The 16,004-nt window shown below is 37.4% G+C and overlaps 4 protein-coding genes across 5 annotated transcripts; 2 read left to right on the top strand and 2 right to left on the bottom strand.

Moving 5' to 3' along the window:
* Positions 1–215: 215 nt before the first annotated feature.
* CSP41A (chloroplast stem-loop binding protein of 41 kDa) lies at positions 216–2,762 on the bottom strand. Its single transcript, XM_089624770.1, has 6 exons — positions 2,310–2,762; positions 2,110–2,231; positions 1,915–2,017; positions 1,701–1,839; positions 815–1,092; positions 216–528 (listed from the first exon to the last, which is right to left on the bottom strand). The coding sequence occupies exons 1-6, from the start codon at positions 2,703–2,705 to the stop codon at positions 346–348; spliced, it is 1,221 nt and encodes a 406-aa protein (XP_089480896.1). The 5' UTR covers positions 2,706–2,762; the 3' UTR covers positions 216–345.
* A 1,587-nt stretch (positions 2,763–4,349) lies between these two features.
* LOC149388748 (uncharacterized) lies at positions 4,350–5,936 on the top strand. The gene is made up of 6 exons (XM_089624484.1): positions 4,350–4,469; positions 4,551–4,706; positions 4,809–4,937; positions 5,026–5,244; positions 5,346–5,510; positions 5,600–5,936. The coding sequence occupies exons 1-6, from the start codon at positions 4,425–4,427 to the stop codon at positions 5,882–5,884; spliced, it is 999 nt and encodes a 332-aa protein (XP_089480610.1). The 5' UTR covers positions 4,350–4,424; the 3' UTR covers positions 5,885–5,936.
* A 125-nt stretch (positions 5,937–6,061) lies between these two features.
* On the bottom strand, positions 6,062–6,713 carry LOC149388747 (uncharacterized). Its single transcript, XM_089624485.1, has one exon. It carries the CDS (start codon positions 6,539–6,541, stop codon positions 6,062–6,064), a length of 480 nt encoding a protein of 159 aa, XP_089480611.1. The 5' UTR covers positions 6,542–6,713.
* Positions 6,714–13,858: 7,145 nt separating this feature from the next.
* On the top strand, positions 13,859–15,649 carry CYCP1;1 (cyclin p1;1). 2 transcript variants are annotated; one of them, XM_089621747.1, is made up of 3 exons: positions 13,859–14,095; positions 14,568–15,003; positions 15,248–15,649. In XM_089621747.1, the coding sequence occupies exons 2-3, from the start codon at positions 14,597–14,599 to the stop codon at positions 15,507–15,509; spliced, it is 669 nt and encodes a 222-aa protein (XP_089477873.1). In that variant the 5' UTR covers positions 13,859–14,095; positions 14,568–14,596; the 3' UTR covers positions 15,510–15,649. The 2 variants fall into 2 exon arrangements, with proteins under 2 accessions (XP_089477873.1, XP_089477872.1); XM_089621746.1 differs by having other exon boundaries at positions 13,861–14,095; positions 14,590–15,003.
* Positions 15,650–16,004: the final 355 nt, after the last annotated feature.

Below are 16,004 nucleotides of genomic sequence, written 5' to 3'. Positions count from 1 at the left end.
ATTTTTCTGAAATTTATACGTTCATTAATTTTTTTTATTTTTTATTATTCTACAATTTCATTATATCACCTCTGAATCCACATTTGCATATAAAATACATCAGTCAGATCTTCATTCTCGCTTTTACTTGTCCAACTTCCGAATCAAGAAGCCTTTTTACAAACAATCTTTATATTCTCTTATATTCCGTATTTTTCACTTTCATAGGCACTGTGTTAACAATATTGTAGCGCCACAACTCTTATTGAATCAGCCATTGCGTGTCACCAACCTCAATTTGGAAAGAAATGAACAATAAAGAAAAAGAACAGAAAAAAAAAACAAGCAATCGATCCTTGGGATGAATTAAGCTGCCACGGGAAGTTTAAGCAATTCGAGAATCTTGTCGTCTAAGTCGAACTTGATATCCTTCTTGTCCCGACCAATTTTAACGTACTCCTCGAATCTCTCCTTCAAATCCTCTGGAAGGTTTGTGGTACTTTGCCACCCCAAAAGCTCCTTTGCAGCTCTCGGCTCCGCATAGAAATGCTGCAAAACCACACACACACAACATCATTAAGCTTTTCTTTTAGGTTATGTAGCGAACCAATCACGTACAAATATAAATTTTGATGAACGGTCAACGTTTTGTTAATTGTGCGAAGTAGCCATTAACAGAAATTAACTTAGAAACGTCATATTCATTAACTGTATATGAAACGTTAGTTAAATAGAAATGTTAACATTTCAACAACTTTCAAGTGGCCTAATCTGTTGTATATATTTTTAATACAAAGAAGAAGATATAAAAAAAAAGGTAGACAAAATTTATTACCATGTTACGAAACGGAAAAGCTTTCTTGGCATTGGATTCGACAGCTTTCGGGTCGTAATGGACGATGCTGACGGGGCGACCGGCAGCTTTTGCGCAGAACTTGGCCATGCCGTCCAAAGTCACGGCGCGGTCGCTCACGCAGTTGAAAATATTGCCACTCGCGGCCTCGGGCTTCTCCACGGCCACGGAAAGCATGGAAGCCAAGTCCCGGACATGAGATATGTTCGTCAATTGCATCCCCGAGCCCGGGATCAAGATCGGCCTATCCCTCACAATACCTGCTTTTTACACCCAAAAAATATTAAGGAAAAGATTAAGAGATTTATATCTATTCAAACTTGAGAATTTCATTTTATCATATGTTTGTGATTTTTTTTATTTCTAGTCATTCTGCTTACGTGGCACGTGATTTATACCATTTTTACCCTCATTAATTATTTAATATAATTTATTTTCGAACTTAATGAAATTCAATTTATTATTTAAAATCTCTAATTATTAGAATTTCAGTTCTCTCTCTCCACATTTTTAGCCATGAAAAGAGGTCAAGAACATTAAAATCGCAATTAATAGTCAATAATAACTACTAATTGGTAATAACTGTTAATAGACTATTAAGTGTGATGTTTTTTTTTTTACTTTCGTCATGACTAAAAATGTAACGAAGAGAGAGAGCATTTATGTATAAATAAATTATTTTAATTTAATTTATTTTTAGCAAAGAATAAAGAAAAAAAATAAAGGTAATTATCTTATTGCATCAAGTATTAATATTGCATGATTACTAAATATTATTAAAACATTGCCTATTTCAAGATTCTACGAAAAAGCTAATAACAGCGCCCAAAGATTGATCTTACAACGTTTAATTAATTTTTGGACTTACGGTCGAAGAACCATTCCTCGCAGTCTTTGTTGTTTCCGGACCCAATCATGTACTGTGGACGAAACACCGCCCACGACCCGAAAGCCTCCGCGATATACTTCTCAACCGCCACGTGGCTGGCGTCGCCTTTCACTACATCCTATAAACAAATAAAACAGATCATTTCACGAAAACTCTGAAATGGATCAAGAAATATAATTAATCACAATTGTACCCCTTCAACATGAGGAAGCTCATCGGCGGGCTTGTAGATTCCGGCGCTGCTGATGTACAGAAACTGCTTCACTCCGGAGCTTTTGGCCCAATCTATCACTGGCCTAATATTCAAAAGGCACCAAATTAATCAAGCACTTTGCTAATTAATTAAGCTCTGTTTGGTTACATAAAGGTTTTTCAAGAGAAAGATGACCTAACAGTGTCCAAATCCTTGCCATTGTTGTCCAACACCACATCGAACGCCGCTCCGGCGAAGACCTTCCCTACCTCCGCCGGATTTCCCCACACAGTCTCTCCTCCGGCGCTCACTATCTCCTGAACAACCATATAATTGAGTCAATTGAGGTCAAACTCGGTCAACGCATCAACGAGAGAGCGAGAGAGAGTAATAGCTGAGAATCTGCTGAACGGAGGCTTGTTCATCTTGTCGGAGGCTTGGTCGCCGACGGTGAGGACGGTGACGTGGTGGCCGGAGGAGAGGAGCTCCTTGGCGAAGTAGAAGCCGATCACGGCGTGGCCGCCGCTGTTGGTGTTGACGATCAGCACTTTCTTCTTCTCGGCGGTCGCTGTGATGGCGGCGAAGGACGAAGACGACGGTGGTGTGATGAGAGGGCGACGCGTGGCGGCGAGGAGGGAGGAAGAAGCGGCGGCGAAGGAGGAGGAGAGAGAGAAGGAATTAGGGCGGAGAAGAGAGAGAAGGCGATTGGCATTGGCGGTTGACGGAGTTTTGGAGGAGAGGGAGTGGAAGAGGAGAGTGGATGATGATGATGTGGAAGATAGAGTCGCCATTTTTTCTTGAGGTCGTTAGAGCCAGCAGTTCCTATGCTTCTAGATAAAGGTATCGTTTCTTCACTTCTTCTTTTCTTTTTCTTTTTTCCTTTATTTATTAAAACTAAAAACTAAATGAAATCACATTTAGCACAAACAAAATGTCTATATTGAATATATTGCTTGATGAAAAAAAAAAAAGTGTTATGTTTTAATGAAGAAAAAATGGTATGAAGTAGCCAATTCAAACTATGGCTTTTGCAAAATAGTCATAGTTTCATTAGGTTAGACAAAATAGCCGATTCGAAAATCATTCCCCAAAAATCCTAAACAGAACACGTTCGAGATCGTGGCTGATGAAGAGGCGGCGGGCAATAGTCAGAGCTACAACAGCTACAAGTTTTTCAAGTACTTCAAACGGAAGTTCAAGCTCACCGAGACCGCGCCGCCGAGCGACGTCGTTGAAGCCTTCGCCAAGTTCTCCGACAGCGATCATCGGATGTCAACCGATCAACTCCGGCGATTCATGGCGGAACATCAGGCCGAGTCCGGCGAGGTCACGCTCGCCGAAGCCCAGGCGATCGTCTCCGAGATCCATAGGAGGCGAAACGAAACGCCGAGGGACAGAACGACGATTCCGGATTGGCTCGGACGATTTCTTCTACATGCTGTCAAGGATTAAATTTTAGGGCTGAATAAAATCTCTGGATTAAATCATGTCTGGATTAAATTTAATCCAGCCTGGATTAAATTTAATATTCCTGCCTGGATTAATCGCAGCTTGGTTATTTTGCTTATACTTGATAAATTTTGGCTATTTTGCAAATCCTTAAGTTCTATTTGACCATTTAGCCGCTTGACCCTTTAATGAAATATTTTTCTAAATAGTCATTTAAATCTAAATAATTAGTAAAATAGTTGACATTTTAATTTTTTAGCAAAATAGCCTAGTTTCCGTTATTTAATTTTTTAGCAAAATAGTCTAGTTTCCGTTATCCTTTGCAACATAGTCTAATTTTCCGTTTATTACCGAAATAGTCTAGTTGACATTTTAAGAGTTTCACATTGTCTATAAAAACTTTTGACACTGTTTATTATTTTTTATTGATACTTTATATAACGCATTTGTCACGTTATGTAGTTTTATTTTTTTATATTTTAGTTACTATATTAATAATTTTAAATCTATTTTAACCATTTTGTAAATTATTAGTTTATATATTTAATATTTAACAATAGAAGGCAAACTTAAGAAAATGAAAAATGGGTCAAATGTTTATTGTGGAAATGAAGGAAGCAAATAAAAAAAATATATTGTTAATTTTCTCGAACACAAAACAAATAGCAAGTTCTTTCAGAATTATTTTACCAACATTCTTCGAAAAAGATTCAATTAAAGACAATTATTTGAACTTTTTCAAGACCTTAGTATATTATATAAAAAAAAAAAGGAGAATTCAAGTATATAATTAAAAATAGATGCCACATTTAATATCAAAATTAATATTTATCTACTTAGACTTTTCTTACAAAAAAACAAAAGTAACGAGACACAATCGAAAAAAAGGAGTGGACCAGATCGACTTTGCTTCTTGATTAGATATCCGAACGTTAGAGCTTTTTAACTCCACTTCGGAGTTCGGTCCCATATTTATTTACTTAAACTCCCCCGTTTTCATAAAGACCCTTTCAAAACTAGCCGTTACTCTCTCCCTCTCTCTCTCTCTTTACGATTCCCTAATGGCAGCTTCTCTAGAGACACCGTCACCAATCCTCCTCAACAAGGTAACCTCTATCCAAAGTGTCTCTCTTCTTCTTGTCCTTTGTCATTCACTGATCTTCGTTTCTCATGCCTCATCTGTGCAGGACTCAGTTGGGTCTCCAATCTTCAGCCCATCTTCAGATAAGAGATTCTGGAGCGCCCTCCGAACCCGAATCGACGTGCTTCTCGAGGAACGCAGCTCTAAGCCCGACGATGATCGCAAAAATTCCACACACCCCGTTTGCACCGCCACCCAGATCGTTAGCTCTCTCAACTTTGCCTTTCTCAGACTCTCTCTCTCTCTCTCTCTCTCTCTCTCTCTCTCTCTCTCTCTCTCTTTATTCATGGATATGTATGAATAGAGTGTCGGAGATTCATCATCGGGGCGAACGAAAAGATCGAAAGAAGACGCGCTGCTTTTGATGAGAGGGTTCGACTCGGTCGCTCAAACACTGTCTCAGCTATCCAGCAATTTGGACACGGCACTTCAGGTTGAGTCTCAAGTTATATATATTTGCGGTAATAGCAATCTATATGAATCTGGGTTTCAATTTGATCTTGATTTCGAACTTTGTATAGGGAGCCAATGATCTAGCAAAACCGCCGACGCTATCAGAATTGTTCCATGACGGGCTGAAGAGGCAAGAAAGCAAAGAAGTGGACGAGATAGAGGAACCGAATAATGCTGGAGTGAAGAGGAAATATAACAGCAGCCATTGCTCGGAGGAACAAAGAGACGACTCGAAGAGCGAGAAAGAGCAAGAATCAGTAGACGGCAAGCTCAAGAAAGCAAAAAATGTTGGTTTTTCTTTAACCTTTTGTAAATAATATCAAATAATTAGTCAGCGGTGGTTGGTTGATTAATTGATTGATTGAATTGCCTAAACTTGTTGAACCAGCTCGCGGTTTCCATGGCCGCGAAAGCATCGTCGTTGGCGAGGGAACTCAAGTTCATAAAATCGGATCTGGGTTTCGTGCAAGAGCGGTGCTCGCTCCTCGAGGAAGAGAACAGAAGACTCAGGGACGGCCTCGATAAAGGAATGAGACCCGAAGAAGACGACCTGGTAAAACGAAAAAAACCATAACTTTGCAAACTGTTCCTTTTTTTTTCTCGTTTTCTTTTGTTGAGTGGTGTGTTTGGTGGTGGTGGCAGGTGAGGCTTCAACTCGAGGCGTTGCTGGGCGAGAAATCGAGGCTGGCGAACGAGAACGCGACTCTGGTGAGGGAAAACCAATGCCTGAACCAGCTTGTGGAGTATCACCAGTTGACTTCTCAGGACTTCACTTTAGTCCCTGACTCCGATTACGAGCAAGTTATGCAGGGAATGTGTTTAGACTTCTCATCTCCGCCACCGCCACCACGAATTCCAGAGGCCGACGAGGAGACCGAAGACATCGCCGAATGCTTTCAAACACCTTCCAATCATCTCCATGGATGATTGCGCTAAGCTATTCAATCAAGTTTGTTTCGCACGTTTTTGGTGTAAAATAACAATCTATTGTTATTAAGATATGTATAATTATTCAGTCACGCATTTTAACAAACAGATGAACTGCATTATTTTTCCTAAAAGAACGATACAACACAGAAGATAACAAACCGATGGGTTTGGTCATCATCGCGGCCGTGGCCGCGAGGCCTTGTCCTTCTCGATCTGAGCGACGAGCTTCTCGACGGCGGATTCGACGGCGTCTCGGCCGCCGATGAGGAGGCGCGTGACGACCTCCGGATCGGTCTCGAATCGCGCGTGGTCGAACTCCTTGCGGGCGTTCTCTCGGAGGACGTCGCGCCACGTCACGCCCTGGGGGTTTGGCCAGACGAAGTAGCGAGTGGCTCGGAGGACGTCGCGGTAGAGGCTCAGGGCCTCCCTTCGGGTGCTCGTGAGTCGCCGCCGAGTCGAGGACTCGTCGTCGTCTCCGTCGCCTGAGGGTTTGCGTTTCTCCTTCGCGAGGTGGCGATCGAGGAGCTCCTCCACGGTGTCCGGTCCTTCGTGGAGAAATCGCCGCCGGGATATCACCGTCGCGACGGCGTTCCGACGAGTGGCGTGAAGCGAGAGGCGTAATAGCTGCTTCGTCGTGGTTGTCATTGATTTCATCAGGCGGTGGGGATCGAGACCGTCGATTGCGAGGAATGCTTCAATTTTTATTTTTTAAATTATTTGTTTACACGAAATGACGTGAATGCCCACACTTCTGAAAGAGATCCATGACGTGTTGAGTTTGAATTCAGCGGTAGTACATCTCACTCTTTCAAAAGTTTAAACTTACGAAGATCCTATGCTAAAATGAAAAAAAGGATAAACTTACAAACCGTAGTTCAGAGAAAAATTAGAACCAAGTAGTGTATGTCATCAAACCATACATGTTATTAGTGTATGTCATCAAACCATACATGTTATTAGTGTATGTCATCAAACCTAGTGACACAAAACACTAAAATGGTATGATTGTACCTCTGAATAATGTGGCATTTGTTTCTTCTCTGAGAACATATCTTGGGACGCTCTAAGAGCATCTTTAATGGTGTTTGGTTTAGCAACTTTAAGGACTTGCTTGCAATTAGGAGAAATATTAAGCTGTTTGTTTAACCATTATTTTGCAATTTAGCTATGTGATTGGCTAGATAAATTAGCTCTATAGAGCTACTTGCTTAAGCCAAATACATGGGACCCATTTAAATTATTGAGAGCACATTTATTCATTGTTTATTTAAATTTTGTCATGCTATTTTTCTTCTTCTTATTTGTGATATTGGTTAGTATTGTATCATCTTTTTAATAATAAGATTATATGTGTTGTGTTGTTAAATTTATTATTTTACTTAAATTTATAAATTTTTAATTACCAATATTTTAGTAATATTTTTTTCTGTGAATTATTTGTTGACACAATTTTTTTTTTGTATATATATAATTAATATATTGTTAGTATAATATAGTCAAATTATTTTCTTAAAAAAAATTACACGTTCTTCATTTGGTCTAATAAATTGAATTATACAACTTTTAATAAAAAAAATTATAGTTTTAACAAGTGAAAATTGAATAAAAAAATAAACAAAAATAGCAATTGACAAGTAGGATAAATTTAAGCAAGAGGAGAAATTAGCTTACCATTGTGGATGACTTAGCTTAAATAAGTTGTATTTTGCTATGACTTATGTGGCATGGTAAGCTAATTTGACATTAGCTTACCATTAAAGATGCTCTAAAACGCTCATAATAATATTATTATGAATTTACAAAACAAAACTATAAAACCTAAAAATATACATACCCAATTGAGATACCATATAATTGCATTGCGATACCTAAGAGTACAGTCTAGCGCAATGCCTAAGAGTACAGTCTAATAATAGATCGTCGTATTGAGTGGTTGGATTATAATCTCTTACCATCAAAATAGTTGCCTGCTTAGCAACACCAACTATGAGAAATCCACTAATCCACATATGTTGGGTGAACAATTAAAGTTGTGTACTATAGTCAATGGCTAAATATGGATAATGGAAATTCTGCATCGTGGACTCCAAAATATGAGTCGCAGATTTCTAGCGACGCATCAATGGTGACACTTGCAGACACTAGTAAGCTCTTACTTGAAGCTACGAGAAACCCTGGGATGTTGACCTTCCACTTTGTAGTGTCTTCTTTCTTTCCCACCTTGAACTTTTTTTTCATGACATATTATTATGAATAAATTACATGATGCATGTTGAATTGGTTGACCAGCTTAATGAAATATATTTAGTATCCGTACTTTGAGGAGGACATTGACGAGAAAGTTAAGTAGTATAAAAACTTCATATGCTTTGTTGCATCACCCAATCGAGCTTAGGACCTCGTGCTGGTTAAAGGCATCATTAAAGAAGAATGTAGATGTACAAACTTCCCTCCATCACATCTACGTTATAATCGAACCCTTCATAGTTTTCAACGAAGATGCATTTTCATTTGAATATTACTACAAAAGACCCATTTTCATTTATTGCCCAATGTGTCCGAAAGTCGATTCGTCTACGTGTATTTGTTTCTTTGTTGATTCATATACTCCTAATATAATTGACGTTTTAGAATATATACATAAACATACAAGAAAAATATTTAGCGATATAAGTCACAAAAACATAAGTATTTGCATTTTAGCCAACGTTTTGTAAATTTTTCGTATATAGCCATTAATATTCCGTAAATAGCTAAAAATATGATGTAACCAATGTTATTTACACATATTTATTATAAATTTACTCTGTGTAAATAGATTTACGTGGCTATTTACCAAAAATTAACGAAACGTTGGCTACTTAGCAATTTTTAACATTTCATTTGGCTAGATAACCACTGGACCAAAAAAAAAATCTGAAATTTAATATATTTGCTGATAACATGTTCTCTTATTATCTAAGTTAGGCTCAACCCAAAAAAAAATGCTACGTTTAAAAGCAAAATAGAGATCTCTAAAGCCATGTGATCAAAATCATCAAATAATTATTGTTGACATGAGAAATCACACCAAAGCAGTCACGACAAATTTATGAAAGAAAATTGGTCGATTTAGATTTGTAGATGAACCTCAATTCTCCGTAACAAGATCAAATCGAAACTCTTGACAAATTAGACAATAAACAAGGACGAAAAGCAGAATATAAAGTAAGTTCGGGGTTGTTTGTATTATGATCACTAAAAACAGTACAAAGGTGTTAACGTGAAGATAAGAATCGAAAGATCGATAATGAAAGTAACGTGCCCGACATGGGCTTGATTGTCTTATATTTATAGTGTGGGAGGTGAGGTTGCGAGCTCCGGATTGCAGGGGACACGTCGTGTGTCAGTTAGGACTCACTACTGCGTCTTGGGACACCTGTTATTAGAGACCTATTCGTATGAGGATCAGTTACGGATCGACCGGGCTGACGGGCTTTGTATTTCCGGATCTTTGGGGAGCGATTATCTCGAGCTGATATTTGAATTTTCTGACAGGCCAAATCTCTCTCTTGTTAGATTGAGGACGAAGTCAAATATCAACGATCACCATCTTTTTGTATTGGACAATCGGTGTCTATTATAGTCCATACTCAATTTACGAAGTATTCTATATTTCTTTTTGGGTCACAAAGGAAGGGGTCATTAGTCCCCACAGAAACTAATCAGTACTTTGCCTGAAAAATAAAAATAAATTAATGTATTTGACTACTTTCCTTGGTCTGACTCTGATTAGTTCATAAATTAATCATTATATTGGCCCAGCAACAGTTGAGTAATCAATTTACAAATAAGAAAACATTTCATTAGTTTATATTTGAGAAGTGACCACATCCACATACCACCTATACTATTTTAACAAAATTAATGGTGAACAATAAACATAAATAAATAAACTACCACTACGTGACACTATATTTGATTTGACGTTTAGACGGAAAGAGATTGAATGAGAGAAAGCTTGCCATGTGAATGGGAAGGGAGAGAGAGAGAGATGGATGAGCATGTCATATGGGAATGAAATTAATCAAAACAATGATTTGTCGGTGAAGAAAAAAAATATAAAGTAAAATGTAGAGAGTCTACAGTGGGGAACACTTATAATATCCACCGGTAGAGATTTTTATGTCATATTGTCAGATATTTTTTAAGCGCTAAGTTGGTCGACTGAATAATCATATGCTTCTAGGCCGCATCCTACGGCGGGATTTATTCTACAAATTTTTTTTTTTTTGGTGGGGCTTTGTGAGTAGAAATTGATTCTACAAACCTATTAAATTTGGGTAAGCATAAATAGTGGAAGAATTATAATGTTATATGACTGTTATTTTAAGGGAAAATAATATATGGATAATTTACAAGAATACACCCTGAACTCTTGATCGATTAACAATGTGCACCATCAACTTCGATTTTCAACAAAAATACTCTAAACTATCATTTTTTTTAACTTTTGCCCCTTCCATCAAAATTTAACAGTTACCATCCATAAGATACGCACGTTTTAGTCACATGTTACCTCAATTGAGGGTAGAATAGTATTTTTTTAGTATATTGAATTAATTTTTAATTTTTTTTGTATAAATTAACTCTCTGTCTCTCTCTCTCTCTCTCTCTCTCTCTCTCTCTCTCTCTCTCTCTCTCTCTCTCTCTCTCTCTCTCTCTCTCTCTCCTGACACATACACTAACAAATCAATACACACATAAACCCATTTATATATACAACTTTTTTAAAAAAAAAATCAATACATACACAACACACACATTCATAACCTCCATTTGGTTTGTTCGTCGAGAGTCCTGGTAGAATTTCTTATTATTTACAGTACAATGATAGACATCAACAATCAAATATAAACCCAGATTTTTGTGTCTTCTTTTGTCTAATTCGGTAACTGAGAAAAATAACAAGCAGAGTATAACAGAGAGAGAGGGAGACCTTAACCCAAGAAGAGGGCTTTAGAAGAGTAAAGCCCTACTCGGAATCGGTGTACCTCTCGAGCTCGAGCTCTAAAGCAGAGACAGCCATGGAAATGGCCATGGGAGAGTTGGAGATAAACCCGTCCAGAATCAGTATGGCGAGAGAGGAGAGGCTGAGTTGTCGCTTCTGGAGAGAGAGAGCTTGAGTCTCCACCGTGGAAATGGGTCTCTGGTTTGGGACCGAAGCTGGTGGGAACAGAGTCGTTGTCGGAGATGGGAATGTCGGCGCCGGAGAGAGAGAAAGAGAGAGAGAGAGATGATAATCTCATACGGGTTAGTCTCGCCGTCTTCTTTGTGGGACCGCATCGCTTGCACTGCCCAGGGATCGGCTCCCGTGTTTTCGTATTCGTACATCGAAGCACGTTTCAGGAGTTCGTTCATCACTTGGACTGACCACACGTGTTTCTCTTTCTTTTGCCGGACTCTCATTATCATCCCAGATCCTTAAAACCATGTCCACATAAATAATAAAAAAAAAAAGTAAGATATTTTGTCAGGCAAAGCCTTGGTTGGCTTCAGAAGATCCTAGATTTTGAATGTACCGAGTCCGAGAATGACGAGCAAAGCCTTGCAAACAATCTTGAAAAAATTGAAACATGTGTTGTAGTTTGGAGGAAAGAGCTTTTGGGCTTTGGAAGGTTGTACCGTTCTTGGGTTTGTGTCAGGAGAGAGAGAGAGAGAGAGAGAGAGAGAGAGAGAGAGAGAGAGAGAGTTAATTTATACAAAAAAAAAAATTAAAAATTAATTCAATATACTAAAAAATACTATTCTACCCTCAATTGAGGTAACATGTGACTAAAACGTGCGTATCTTATGGATGGTAACTGCTAAATTTTGATGGAAGGGGCAAAAGTTAAGAAAAATGATAGTTCAGAGTCATTTTTGTTGAAAATCGAAGTTGAGGGTGCACATTGTTAATCGACCAAGAGTTCAGGGTGTATTCTTGTAAATTATAATCGATGACACTCACCCTGGCCAATGTGTAGATATTGATTCGTAATTTAATGACAAACTTAAACGAGATCTTATCAATTCCTCTAAACAAGCTTTATGTGGACAAATGAATATAGTGCAAAGACTATAATACTGAAGCATTACAAAATCACTAGTGTAAAGACTATTTTACTCTAAAGATTAACTAAGAGATTAAAATAAGGGAAAATAACACATTTATACCCTGTGTTTTAGTGAAATGTCGAGATTAACCCTCAGTTTTCAAAAATGTCGAGTTCATACCCTCTGTTTAACTAAAATGACGAAATTATACCATGAAATAGACAACAGTGTCACGAATTTTCTTTTTATTGACTTTTCATTGACGTTGACTATAATTATTTATATATAAACACCAATTATCTTTATTCATTCGCGCCATATATGTAATTTATTTAAAAACTAAAAAATAAACAATAGTCTCTTAATCGTGAAAAACACAGAAAGAGACAAAGGGGTAAACATCGATAGTTGATAGTCATCAAAATCGTATATTCGAATAGAGTATCCAGGATTTAGAGTTACAATTCGAACACGGAATGAAGTCATTTCTTAGGAGGTATGAGTTTTATTATTTAATTTCAATTTAATGCTATTTTTATTTCAAAATTGAGAATTTGGAAGTTAGGGCACTGATTTAGATTTGATTTGGTTTTTCTTATATAAGAGTTAATATCAATGAAAGAGAGATTTGTGACGCTGTTATTCATTTCAGGGTATAATTTCGTCATTTTAGTTAAACAGAGGGTATGAACTCGACATTTTTGAAAACCGAGGGTTAAACTCGACATTTCACTAAAACACAGGGTATAAATGTGTTATTTTCCCTTATTTTAATCTCTTAGTTAATCTTTAGAGTAAAATAGTCTTTACACTAGTGATTTTGTAATGCTTCAGTATTATAGTCTTTGCACTATATTCATTTGTCCACATAAAGCTTGTTTAGAGGAATTGATAAGATCTCGTTTAAGTTTGTCATTAAATTACGAATCAATATCTACACATTGGCCAGGGTGAGTGTCATCGATTAAAAGTTGGACGATAAGTTTCATACGGCAATTATCTTGCTTTTATAAGCTCTTCATCGGAGGTGGTAGCTAACTTGGTCTAGCGGTAATCTCACACACACATCGACGGAGAGGTCATGAGTTCAAGCCCTCATGTGATGCAGAAATGCATACCCCGTAGGATTTATTCTAAAAATTATGTAATATTGGCCAATAGTGTCACATACTCTGTAATCTTGGCCGATAGTGCCACCTGCGCTTTGCACTGCTAATATATAATGTAATCATGTCCGATAGTGCCTCTACTAAAAAAAAAAAAAGCCCTTCATCGGATACTTGCTTCATCTCCCCATTATACTATAATTGCTAGTGGTTTAGCTTTGAATCCACTTATGTAGCAAATTTTATTAGTTTATGGAATAACTCTAATTTCTTCGAATTTCTAAGGAGTTTTGACGCTAGATGAATTGATGGTACATAAAAGGTGTCCTGTCGTGAAATGAATTCATGATCTTTAAAATATTTTTGGTAATATTTTTTAAAACTATTTGATGTTTTTTTAATTAAGAAAGAGTGTTAGAATTTTTTAAATTTTGATCCTACCAAATGCGATACATGTTATACTTTGTTAAAATTTTAACAAACGGGCGTATTCAATACAATTTAAAAAAAAAAAAAAAAAGTAAGGAAATCGAATCTACCCGAAAAAATTTCACACTTTTTTTTACATGTGGATAGTCGCGGGAGAATGTTTGTAATTTATCCATTTTTTTTAAATGCCATAAACCAAAAACTAAGGGGGTTGAATGCCAAAAAACAAAATTTAAGGGTGTAGGTATTATTACACGAGAACTTCAGAGGACTAGTGTCAAAACGGGTCCACAATCTCAAGTGTATGTTAGTTTTCAACCTTTGGATCATTGTCCACTGGCAGGGAAAATAGGTGTCCCGTACCGGAGAATTTCCAGATAAGGAAAAAAGAACTATTAAACTTTATTTCTCTGAGCGTGCATTGAAGAAAAACAAATGCGATTTAACCGGCGATTAGACGGTAGTAGTGTCTCTCGGTTGAGTGTATGTGTATCGCATTGCAGTTGTCTTTTACTATATAATATGTATATATAAGCTGAAGAAAAAGCTTCGTTGAGGGAATTAGAGAAGACAAAGACTGACTAGAACATATCTCTCTGTAAGTTGTTTTGTTTTAATTAGGAGTTGAAGTAGATCTCGCGCGTTTTTTATTTCCCCATTGTGTGTCTGTGAAAAATTAGATAATAATATATGGGTGTGTTTGTTTTGGATAGGTTTTGGGTTTTCCTTTTCTTGAATTGTCTGAATTTGTTGCTGTAAATTAGTACCGAATTTGGATGCTAATTGTTGGCAGGGATTTAATGTGAACGCGCTTTGTGGAAATAATTATATGACCTGCTCTTCTTATTTGGCATAGTTTTATGATCATCGCTGTCAATTATTTCACAATATCGGATTAATTATGCTCCTACATCTCAGGATATCTTCTCTTTTTTTTTTTTATAATAAATATTTCATGTTTGTACTTTGGACAATTTGCTTCATTGTAATGTTGAACTTTGAAATGCCTGGACTTTGGATGTAGTTTGATTTTAGCTTTCTGGGTTAGCTGAGAGCCTAAAAAAATGCAGTCTTTTAATGATGACTTTGCAGATTTGATATGGGAAGTTTGGCAAGTGAGACCGATAACAAAGAAGCACGGTCCGATGATTTGTACTTCTCACTGGGGATCAAACAACTAGGCAAAGGAGTCCTGAAAGTTCCCAGGGTTCTCTCGCTCCTCTCGTCGCTCCTCGAGAGATCCGTGCGGAGAAACGAGGCCGAAGAATCAGACGCTAGGAATAACGTGCACACGGTATTTCACGGAATAAGGGCTCCGAGTTTGAGCGTTCATCAATACATCGATCGCATATTCAAGTACTCGGGCTGTAGCCCGTCTTGCTTCGTCGTTGCAAACATTTACGTTGATCGGTTTCTTCACGGCACCGAGACCCGTTTGACCTCTCTGACTGTCCACCGCCTCGTCATCACGAGTGTAATGCTCGCGGCAAAGTTCATGGATGACGCGTGAGTAGAGCTCGGAATCCGATTTGTTGTGTACTCCTTTTCTTGTGGGGTTTTTTTTTTTTTTTTTTTTTGGAAAATTACAGGAGTACTAATGTTTTGTTTTTTAAGCACAACATAGTGGTAAAAGTTATTTGAGATTATTAGAACTTGAAAATCACTATTTTTGCGGTCAAAGTTTTGGACACTCTACGCGATTACTTTCAAAAAATTTATTATCACACACAATTTCCACTTTTTTTCGCAGGTTCTTTAACAACGCTTACTATGCCAAAGTCGGGGGAGTGAGCACCGGAGAGCTAAACAGATTAGAGATGAGGTTTCTGTTCGGTATCGATTTCAGGCTACAGGTGAGTGTAGAGACGTTTGGGAAGTACTGTATGAGATTGGAGAGCGAATCGGGCGAAGGGGTCGAGCAGATCGAGAGGCCGATGAGAGCCTGTGGGATCAAAGAGGGTTGGTCAAACAAAGACGACTCGGCTTGTGCTCCGGCGATTATGCGATTTTAGTTTAGAGATCATATTGGATTTGTTTCATTTTTATTGCCATTTGGTCATTTTTTTTCCTCTACGGAAATCTGTTGTACAAGTAGAATTGTTTTGTGTTCTTGTTCTTAGTGTTTTTCTGTGTGCCAACCAGCCATTCATTCATTCTTTTTTTTCTTCTTTTTTTATGTTCTCTAAATTGTTATTATTTCTTATATAAGGTGCATGGGAAGTTGAGTATGCAACTAATACTATATACTAATACTAATATTATATACTAATCCCTTCAAAAAAAAAAAAAAAAAATACTATATACCAATAGTCCATGAAAATGGAAAATAAATGGTAAATGACCTGTCAGTAGTGCTGCTTTTAAGCTTCCATACAATATAATAAGATTGTTAGCAGGTTGTCTTTATGTCTCTTCTAATATTTATTAAAGAAACGGACTTTCCTCCAACCTCACTCAAGGATTTTTATATTGGCCTAATTGAGAATATAGCTTAACCCGGACAAAGA

The sequence above is a fragment of the Urtica dioica genome, chromosome 8 (assembly GCF_054948205.1).
Source record: "Urtica dioica subsp. dioica isolate 48M chromosome 8, U.dioica_male_clone48M_v1_H2, whole genome shotgun sequence".
Classification (NCBI taxonomy): Eukaryota; Viridiplantae; Streptophyta; class Magnoliopsida; order Rosales; family Urticaceae; genus Urtica; species Urtica dioica.
This window is presented reverse-complemented; position numbering and strand designations above follow the sequence as displayed.

Coding starts and splice junctions, on each gene's coding strand:
- CSP41A (XM_089624770.1), bottom strand. CDS start 2,705: ATGGCGACTCTATCTTCCACATCATCATCATCCACTCTCCTCTTCCAC. Junction 2,018..2,109: donor AAGGATTTGGACACTGTTAG/GTCATCTTTCTC, acceptor TTTGAATATTAG/GCCAGTGATAGATTGGGCCA. Junction 1,093..1,700: donor CGAGGAATGGTTCTTCGACC/GTAAGTCCAAAA, acceptor TGTAAAAAGCAG/GTATTGTGAGGGATAGGCCG.
- LOC149388747 (XM_089624485.1), bottom strand. CDS start 6,541: ATGAAATCAATGACAACCACGACGAAGCAGCTATTACGCCTCTCGCTT.
- LOC149388748 (XM_089624484.1), top strand. CDS start 4,425: ATGGCAGCTTCTCTAGAGACACCGTCACCAATCCTCCTCAACAAG. Junction 4,707..4,808: donor TTTGCACCGCCACCCAGATC/GTTAGCTCTCTC, acceptor ATGTATGAATAG/AGTGTCGGAGATTCATCATC. Junction 5,511..5,599: donor GACCCGAAGAAGACGACCTG/GTAAAACGAAAA, acceptor TGGTGGTGGCAG/GTGAGGCTTCAACTCGAGGC.